The sequence below is a fragment of the Pyrus communis genome, chromosome 14 (assembly GCF_963583255.1).
Source record: "Pyrus communis chromosome 14, drPyrComm1.1, whole genome shotgun sequence".
Lineage (NCBI taxonomy): Eukaryota > Viridiplantae > Streptophyta > Magnoliopsida > Rosales > Rosaceae > Pyrus > Pyrus communis.
Genome location: NC_084816.1, coordinates 12,424,874 through 12,435,050, shown reverse-complemented (window position 1 = coordinate 12,435,050; position 10,177 = coordinate 12,424,874). Strand labels below are relative to the sequence as shown.

At 35.2% G+C, this 10,177-nt stretch overlaps 1 protein-coding gene and 1 non-coding gene across 2 annotated transcripts; one reads left to right on the top strand and one right to left on the bottom strand.

Moving 5' to 3' along the window:
- Window positions 1-6,085: 6,085 nt before the first annotated feature.
- LOC137716051 (photosystem I subunit O-like) lies at window positions 6,086-9,230 on the bottom strand. The gene is made up of 4 exons (XM_068455444.1): window positions 9,041-9,230; window positions 8,858-8,927; window positions 8,302-8,484; window positions 6,086-6,344 (listed from the first exon to the last, which is right to left on the bottom strand). Exons 1-4 carry the CDS (start codon window positions 9,123-9,125, stop codon window positions 6,248-6,250), a joined length of 435 nt encoding a protein of 144 aa, XP_068311545.1. The 5' UTR covers window positions 9,126-9,230; the 3' UTR covers window positions 6,086-6,247.
- TRNAQ-CUG (transfer RNA glutamine (anticodon CUG)) lies at window positions 6,847-6,918 on the top strand. Its single transcript has one exon. It is a non-coding gene; the product is annotated as a tRNA-Gln (tRNA).
- Window positions 9,231-10,177: the final 947 nt, after the last annotated feature.

Sequence of the window (10,177 nt, the reverse complement as noted above, 5' to 3'; positions counted from 1 at the left end):
GTAACAAATATGTAAGCCAGGTGATTTGAATCAATATAAAATGATATGACAGCCGGAGTCACCTAACGTGACCTGTACGGCTGAACCTTTAGCTCATAAACCAATTCCTGCACACGAGTCGGAACCACCTATTATGGTCTGTACGACATGGCTGGGTGTAAATAAGTACGGTCAAGTGCTACGATCATGTGAAAGCTGTGCGAATAATCGTGGGTCACTTATGAGTCGGAACCACCTAATGTGGTTTGTACGACAAGGCTGTGCACCAAACTTGGATCCAAGGTGAGAGTGCAGTGCGGGAGGTGAACATCACGTGAAGCACTGTGCCCTGGCCACGGGCGGGAGCACTAACGCTGGGGTGTAAGACAATGAGCTCTAAATGCATCTACACATAATCATAAACAATGCAACCACTATCATCACAAAGTACTCACCTGAAATTTACCTGGCCTTCGCAGTGTCATACAATGTTATGCATACACATGCTAATGCATATAATAAAATGGAGTGCAAGCATGACATGGCATTTAGAAGAATACGCTCATTTGAAACAGGATATGGGAAAATGTAAAGCATATATATATATATATATATATATGTATATATAGAAAACCAAAAGCCCACTCACTGGTATGTAGCAGGGTCGTAACCCCCAAGCCTTGCTTGGCTACACTCGTCCTCCAGAAACGTCTCACCTATATGTGAAATAACTAATTTAACGTTGATTTTAAGCACATAACCAAACCGTATAGTAACTTCTCATACGTTACTCAATTGGGGTGTTTGAATATACCATCGTGACCTACTCAACACCACGAGCATCCTCATACTTTTAGAAAAATTTGCTGATGTCCCACACGCCCTCACTCGCCGGCCAAAGCACGGCCACACGCGCCAGCCACTCGCAGGCACGTGCCTGGCAATCCCTAACGGCGTTAGGGAATATTCCGTTTAAAAACTAACAGAGTTACCTAACACCGTTAGTATATTCCATCAAGGTTGACGAAATATTCCTTGTCTTTTCCGGTGACTAGCCGAAAACCACCGTCGGCCGCCACCTGCAACACCGAATTCTGGAAATTTTTCTAAAGCTTATAACTACTTCATTTCTCAACCAAAATTCACGAATTTTATATGGATTTGAAGCTCTCAACAAGGAGAACATCATCTTACCTATTTGAAGTCCTTAAACCGACGGAAAACAGTCGGAAAAACTCTTGGAAAATCTGACTAAACTGGAGCTTCTCAAAAACACTTACTCTGACGTCAACTTTGTCCAAAATCCCTTCTAAGGTTCCTATAAAGTTGTTTAGGAGCTTCCCTGAGCCTTAAAACCTTGGAAAAAGGCCTTGATCACGGCGGTGCAACAACCACTTAGTTGGAGTTTGAGAGTTCGTTGGTTCCCGTGATCCGTTCCACGACCAAAAGGTATCACTTAACTCGTGACGTTATGAGGAATACGATGGTGGACTTCAAAAATTCAATCTGTCACGTTTGGTTAGGGTTATCGGTGATGGTGTCTTGGTTGTACGAACGAGAGAGAATTTAAGACGGAAAGAGAGGGTGAGGTTGTACGTGTGTGTGTGTGGGTTACGGGATTGGGTAACAGAATAAAATAATATGATTTGATTAGGCCCAAAAGAATAAGAGCCCATATAATTAGTCCAAAATTTTCCCGTTTACGCACCTAAATATTCATAACTTTCTCGTTATAACTCCGATTTGAGCCTAGCTCGCGTCAACGCTCTCGTGACATCGGGTACCATTTAATCACGTCTGCGGGAAAAATAATTTAAAACTATATACGTACATCCACATCACCCAGCCAACGAGGGCATAATCATCATTTTCACACATTCGAGGATAAAACATGTATTTATTCGGGTTCGAGATTTTTCCTATTAACCCTAGGTCCAGGGCGTGACAACAAACCTCGATCTTCAGTTTATCTATTAATATTAATTCTTTTTTGTTCATACTCTACTAAATTATTGATTTGCATTTATTATTTATTAACATATATATAATTTATCATTGATTGTTGATAATTGTCCAACATCATGAACACATTACTTGGCACATCAGATGGTACACCAGTATGGTACGAAAATATAGTCTTCCTAGTGTTTTCCTTTGTGAATTGGTTGAACTTATCACACATTACTCCTTTTCACCCATAACATGGGTGGATAATATTAAGAAACTTGTAAATATAAGAATTTCTAAATTATGTTACGAAATTTTGGAGATTACTACGATTTTGAACATTTGAAATTTTGAATTTGAAAATAGTCATCCATTCCGAGTAGATTTCAAAATTTTCATAATATTATCCACTAAAATTCTATAAAATTACCATTATAACCATTTAATTAAAACTGAACAGAAATAAAAATTTGGGCAATTTATAACCAGGTAATGATAATAGTCCCTACACATTTCTCTATCTGTTTTCTTTTTCCATTGTCGATGTCACAGAGGTCACCTTGGGTGGGGACGGGTCTCAAAGGACGGCGCGTGTGGGAACAAGAGGTGATCATGAGTGGTTTGAAGGGGGTATCAGATCAAATCGTGGACATTAGGCCGCAAAGAGTGCACTAGGTAGGTGGTGGACATATGTGCGACTGATTTTGAGATCTGAAGAGGGGTAGACATGGCATTCGTGTCGTGTTTTTCGTGTTCGTGTTATACCTAATATCTTTAGGGGTAGTGTCGTGTAACACCCGTTAAAATAAACGAGTAAAATGACCTGACCTGAAATCGACCCAATAATATTAACAGGTAATATGACCCAACCCGTTACCCGTTAAGGAAAATATATTTTAAACCAATAAATAGTCAAATAAAAAAAACATAATACTAAATAAATATGTACATACCATATTGTTACATCGAAAACATAAAAACGCATTTTTCTTTTAAGTATATTTTCGCTTACTTAAATTGATTGTTCTATCCTTTTTCTTTGCAAGACTCGTATTTGTATTGTCTATATTATCACTTTCAAGATGCTTCTTTAACCATACATATATATGCAGTAGAAAAGCTACTTAATAAGCATATCAGTCTTTTGCATTCGACCAAAAACTTTTACATATAATAGATCAAAGCAAGTATCTGCATAAAACTGGCCTTGACTAATATATAATGGACAAATCGACTTCATTTGATCAATCCATATCATACAAAACATGCGTTTTAGCTTTTATACCAAACTAGGGTTTAGGTATTTGCATGTAAAACTAGTTATTGCGTCAAATAATTATTTGCATAGAAAAGCTTTCACATACAACTGCATATGAAACTAGGTTTCCCTAACAACATTCATAGAAATAACCATGAAAGGAAACAAGTTCTGGGAATAATTACCAGAGCCTTACAAGCTGCAAGTCAATAGGATTTGGAATCATAAACCCACATGTTCTTCGCTAACCCCGATCTCCCTTTTCATATCCTCACTTATCGAACTCTCTCTAGCCCTCTTTCTTTCTCTTCAATTCGACATGGTATATAAATATGCATCCCCATCCTAGGCTTCCCAAAATCCATATTCTCATCCTTTTTTAACATCTAAATTCCCTCCCCACAATGAATCTAAATCAACATCATCAGACAATTCTAAGTACAATAAAACTTTGTTCTTGCGAAGATCGATTAAAGCAGTAACTGAACTTAAAATGAAAAAGCAGTAACTAAACTTATTCTGGAAATAGCCAAAGTCATACATATTTTTCATCTAAGTAAATAGCCAAATTAAGAGGCAAAATCGAACGTGGAGTGGAATCTAGAGAATGGAGATGCAGAGATGTAGAGACGATTAGAGATGATAAGGATGATTCCGTCCATTGCACGAGGGAGGAGAAAAGAGAGACTAAGAGAGGCTACCAGAAGAATTGAACATACGGCGGGAGAGAAGGGCTAGGAAAAACAGACGGTGGGATTGGGAGAGAGGGTTACGGAAGTGGGGAGAGAGAAAGGGATTAGGGCTTTTGCTTTGATCAAATGGTAAAATTGGAAAATATTGGAATAGAGAAGGGGTTTTTTTATCCAAAAGTTCTAATAATATAAGTGAAATAGAATCAACGGTACAGATTTACTCTCATTTATCTTACGACTGTTATTTAAGTAAAGTTTTTAATAGTGTTTTAATTAATGTAGAAGTGTAAAAAATATATATAAACGCTTGTAATGACAAGTTTTACAGCTTTCATGAAGAGCTTAACTTTGAAATTCGCCACTATAATCATATAAATCATATATCAAAATTTAACCGTTGATTGTTGTTTACATTTATGCTTCATTGTTCTCATCAAATTTTATTTTATTTTTTTCAGATTTTCTTTTTTGGGAAAACATGATCTATTAGAGCATGTAGGAAGATGAACGGTTTGGATCGTTGGTATTATATTCAGAGATTTACTGTTAGTGAAAATATTGCTTGATGTTTATAAAGTTTCTACAAATTATATGACATCGACTAATATTTTAATTAACCGTAAATATTGAAACGTGATGTCAAAGATCTGAACCGTTCATCTTCTTACATCCGCTAGATGATCATGTTTTCAAAAAAGAAAATTAAAAAAATGAAATTCAGTAAGAAGAATAAGGTGTAAATGACAATTGACGGTTACATATAAATTTAAGGTTTATGGATTATAGTGTTGGATTTCGAAGATGACCCTTTCATGAAAGTTGTAAAGCTTGTCACTATGAGTGATTGTATATTTGTTTTTACATTTTTTACACTTCTACAATAATTATTATTAATTTTGCCCTCAAATAAAAAACATTATTCATGTGGGTTTGGAGGATTTTAAAAATCTAAATAATAATATAAGTGTAACCATTATCTACTCATGGAGGAATAATGATGAATCACGAATGTTTATATATTCTTTCACATTTTTCATACTTGTATGTATGTCTTCTTAGTTCTTGCCTATACAAATATTGTACTAGTTTATTTTAATTTTTGACAACAGCATGTTAAGTAAAATTTATCCTAGTTCTTGCCTATACAAATGTATGTCTTCTTAGTTCTTGCCTATACAAATATTGTACTTGTATGTATGACTAAATTTTTTTTTTTTAACTTATATAGAATAATAATACAAAACTATATATTTAATATAGAATATATTGTATATATTAATATGGCTATTGTATTTTATAATAAATCTTTTAGTAATTAAACTTTAAAATTATCAAAATAATTTTTTTCTTAACGGGTTGAAACGGGTTACCCATGTGTATACCCATTAAGAGCCCGTTATTTACGGGTTCCTAACGGGTCACCCATGATGACTCGATTAGTTATCGTTTGGACCCGAAACTCGTTATTTTTGTGTCATTTTTATATTGTGTCACCGTATCGTGTCAGAAAGTGTCGGGTCTAAAAGGGGCATGTGAATGTCGGATGAGGCCACCACTTAGTTGTGTTTCATAGGGCACCATTTGACAGAGGTGACGGGGTGAATGGTGGTTTTGCAGTTTTTTATTTGTTTTAAGCTATTAGGGTTTTAAAATTAAAAATTGGCATAGCATCGAGAATATCAGGTGTTGTAGATTTGGTACAGATAGGCAGGAGGTGGGAGCGGTGGCTAGAAAGCTTCCACATTAAGGCCACAAAGGGTTTTTGCACTTGCATCGCGTGTGCCCGTTATCTAGTATTCTATAATGTTTCGGTGTAAAAATGCAGTCATACATCAGATGACTATATTTACATGACTAGGTTATGGTTGTTTATATTTACATGACTAGGTTATGGTTGTTTTAATCCAGTTGAACAAACATCGATACATCTAATGTATTGTTGAAAACCTAATTTGCATTTGGTTTGCAGTCATAAGCATTATTTGTTTCTAGTACTCCACATATTTTTGGTCATTGTGTTTACTGTAAGTAACCTGATTTTTTCTTTTTTGAACAAACGATATTATTTACACTAAGGGGGAGGAGGCTGAGCTTAGCCTCACAATGGGCTATCAATAATGTGATTCAAATTTGCATTTGACAAGAATTGAACCTAAGACCTCGCACTTACAAGTGAAGAGAAATATCACTAAATTATAGTACTAAGTAGCAGTAACCTGACTTGAATACATATTTATTTACACAAAGGTAAACAATATTGATTCAGGAGGATTAAGTTGTGGAGTTACAATAGGAGAAAGAAGGGAAAAGAAATTGAGATAATTGAACATTAAGCATATATATAACTTTTACATAACCTAATTAAAAGGGATCATTTATCAAAGTAATCTTCAGTCCTCCCCTTGAATCCAATCTGCCCAAAGGTAAGGGCGATGAAAAGCCCCAAGTGCCATGTTATCAGCCACAACCTGCTCAAAAAATTGTATATCCTTGTCATATTTACTTGAAGCAAAAAAGTTTACTAGACTTTTTGGTACATTGGCGCGACTTGAGTTCAGTTCATTACTTTAGTTTAATATTATAAAAAATTTGGAGCCTGTTTGGTAACTATTTTGTTTTGTTTTTTTTATTTTTTTTATTTTTTTTATTTTTTATTTTTAAGTTTTTATTTTTTGTTAATGATGGAGGGAAAAAACGGAGAGAAAATACAACCATTCCAAATAAAAAAAATTGAGAGAAAATGAGGGATGAAGACGAGTAGAGTTAAAAAAAAAAAAAAATCTTTTGGTGTTTTTAGTATTTAATCTCAAATTTATCAGTTAAATTTAAACTATTAGGTTGTCATCATAAATTATAAATGTTTAATACAAAACCCAGGTAATAGAAATGTAATTTAATTATGTTTTTCTGTAGATGGCATTATTGAAGATCCACGATAAATTAAAACGGTAATGTTGGTTTGATAAGATTGGTCCCATGGTCTAGTGGTCAGGACATTGGACTCTGAATCCAGTAACCCGAGTTCAAATCTCGGTGGGACCTTCTTTTTATTTCTTTTTACACCCATTTTTATACTTATACTTATTGACTTCTATGTTTTTTGTTTTTTATTTTTTCATTGTGGTATTTTGTCCCTTTTTTTACTTTCCTTAGACCTACTTTCATTCTTGAAGTAAAATTCAAATTTTAGATTTTAAACTCACCCCAACTTGCTCCAACCCTTGGACCAAAAATAAGTTTTAACCCAAAACTTATTTCTAAGGCAAATTTAGGTTAGGATTCCTCCTGAGTTAGTGAGTTGGCCACACCATATATATGTATTCTTTTTTAATTTTGTTAAGATTTAATATGATCAAATTCAAAGGAAAAAAAAAAAAAAAAATCTAACGGTCCAAAATTTAAGCTCAACGGCTAAAATAATTATAAAAAAAATATCTTTCATGTGCTTCCTATTATTTCATAGTGTTCCACGAGTTTTATAATGTCGGTTTAGTGATTTTTCAATATTTATCGGTATCTAAATATTTTTAGGTTAAAATGTTTATGAAATTAAATTAGAATAGTCTACATAATTTTTATTTTTAAAAAAGTCAAGAAAAAAATTGTCCTAAATTTAATCTTTAGTGATCTCGAGCTAAAAATTTAACTCATAAGAGTTGGAGCAAAAAAAAAAAAAAACTGTTTATGGGTTAAATCTCAAAATTTTCTGGGTAAAAAAATTTTAGGTTTAACCCAAAGGTTAGATGGTCATAGGGAACAATAATAATACTCAAATTACGTGATTAAGTTTATCAAACGACCTGAAGTCGACTGGATAAATTAATTGACTTATGCTAACACATTTTGCTAATCAATCTTAAATCGAATACACAAGTTATGTCGCTCGAAATAGCTTAATATTTTACTAAATATGCAAACTCGATTAAGAATACCCTAAAAACAGAGATTTTGACTTCTGTATAACATAATTAGTGAGATAAATCCTTAAAGTACATATACGATAGCTAGTGCAAGCATATTTTCAACCACTCTGTTTTTTATTTGGGATTGAAAGTAGTTAGTAGCTCAGAGATTATGAGCATTCACATTATATTCGATGTCTTAAGTTCAATTCACCCTCCCTCAATACCGCTTGTATAAAAAATAAAAAATACAAAAACCTATAGATTTGGGATTTAGGGGTTGTTTGGGGGGTATTTCGAGGGGCATTTTGCTGCATATATGTCTTTTTGGGCCGTATAAAGTTTTTTTGGGTTGTTTGTATATGGCTTGGGTATTTGGGCCTTGAATGTCGGAATTGTGCCCTTTGGGCTGTTTTAGTGCAATTTTGTGTTTGAACAGAAAAGGAAGAAAAAAGAAAAACCTTTGATAGTAATCGAAACAAGATCAAATAATAAAGGTACAAAAATTAGAAGGGTTACTGACCAAAACTGAGAAGTGAGAGCAGGAGGTGAGGGGAAGTGAGCGAGTTCAGCACCAATGCTCTCAAAGAAGAGCCCCGTCAAACTCTTACCGTCGATTAACGGTATGCTCGAGGGAGCCAGCCATCCTATCAACCCAAACCCAATCACATTCAGATCTCTCCGCAGCCAATCCCTCTGAAAGCTACTGTTCGTTCCCAACACCATTCAACACAAAACAAAACCCTATATGCATCAGTGCATAGATGTCTTACCAGTTACCACATTAATTGTTTGCTTAATTTAGGCTAAACATTGATTATAACCACGCACTGGTACACATGCACAACAATATAACAACCATTATTTTTTTTGGTATGATTCTAACATGTGGCATGTGGATATTGTGTCGTATACACCACATGTGTTAATATTATACTCATCAAGTATAAATCAATCACTTATCACATATCAATTAGTAACACGGTACATTGATATGTACAGTCACATACAACAATTTTTACTTTACGACAACAAAATCAACGGTCATGATCTTCTTAAGAAAATGATAGGTAAATTACCATGTGAACCTTCCTCCAGAAGCCCTAACTTGCCTCAGAGGGTTTCCAACCACAATAGGCTTCACAAAGCCTGTAATTAAAGAGAAGTGCAACATTAGTGTATTGTGCACAGAGGCGCATTTTAGCGAGAGCATCTATATATGTGTGAGTGTGTATATGTATATGTGTGTGTGAAATATGAACCTGAAGAAAGGCATGTCCTGTTTGGTGAGAGGGAGGAACTACCCAGCCCCATCACGGTTGATGCGGTCGCCATGCTTGCTGCCATTTTTTTCTGTTTCTTACTCTCTCAGCTGTGACTCTGAGTTATGGAGTAAGGGAGTCAGAAATGTTATTGGTGGAGGTGGTGGCTGATATTAACTTGAAAGGGGTAGGGTTTTGTCAGCTGCCGGTGGAGATATTTTGGGAAGGATAGATTGTAGTTGCATGGATGGATGGTTATTCAATGATCATCTGCCACGTGGCACTTCATAGGATAAAGTGGGGTCTCACTCATCTAAATACACTAGAGGTGTTTACATTTTGCTGAAGATATGTGCTAGCTCAGCCTTTTGTATGTGATCTTGTGATGTGATGGTATTTCACTAGCGTTTTAAAGTGAAGATTGCAATGCTTGATCAATTAGATTAGAGCAATTCAGATGGGCCTTCTGAGCTAACAAAACTCAACTCAACTCAAGATTGTTAAAGTCAAGGATGAACAAAATAAGAAAAACAAGTTAGAAACTCTGAATTTTTTTTTATTTTTTTTTGGGTTGTTCACTGAAACTCTGAATCTTATAAAACCACATATGTACATCCATGTCACTTAGCCAACCTGGGCATAATCGTCAATTTACACACTCGGGGAGAAAATTACATAGAAAATAGGGACGGGTCATCACAATCTACTCCCCTTAAGAAAATTTCATCCCCGAAATTCCAACACAACACAAATCAATAATCAAAGAACAGATGTGGATACAGTCTAGCATGCGTTCCTCCGTCTCCCAGGTGGCTTCCTCAATTGAGTGGTTCTTTCACAAGACTTTCACCATGCAAACGGTCTTGTTCCAGAGAACCTTATCTTTCCAATCCAAAATCGTCACTGGAACCTCATCGTAAGTCAAGTCTGGATTAATTTCCAGTGGCTGAGGAGGAATCACGTGTGACAGATCAGATACATATCTACGCAACATAGACACATGGAACACGTTATTCACCTTCGATAATTCTGGTGGTAGCTTAAGCCGGTAGGCAACTTCACCAATTCGCTCGATGATCTGATACGGTCCAATATAATGAGGACTTAGCTTCCCCTTCTTCCTGAACCGTACCACAC

Excerpts from the sequence above, each read along its gene's own strand:
- LOC137716051 (XM_068455444.1), bottom strand. The coding sequence starts at position 9,125 with ATGGCAGCAAGCATGGCGACCGCATCAACCGTGATGGGGCTGGGTAGT. Across the intron at positions 8,928-9,040 it reads CAGGACATGCCTTTCTTCAG|GCTTTGTGAAGCCTATTGTG; the intron begins GTTCATATTTCA and ends CTTTAATTACAG. Across the intron at positions 6,345-8,301 it reads GCTCTCACTTCTCAGTTTTG|GTTGTGGCTGATAACATGGC; the intron begins GTCAGTAACCCT and ends TTTTTTGAGCAG.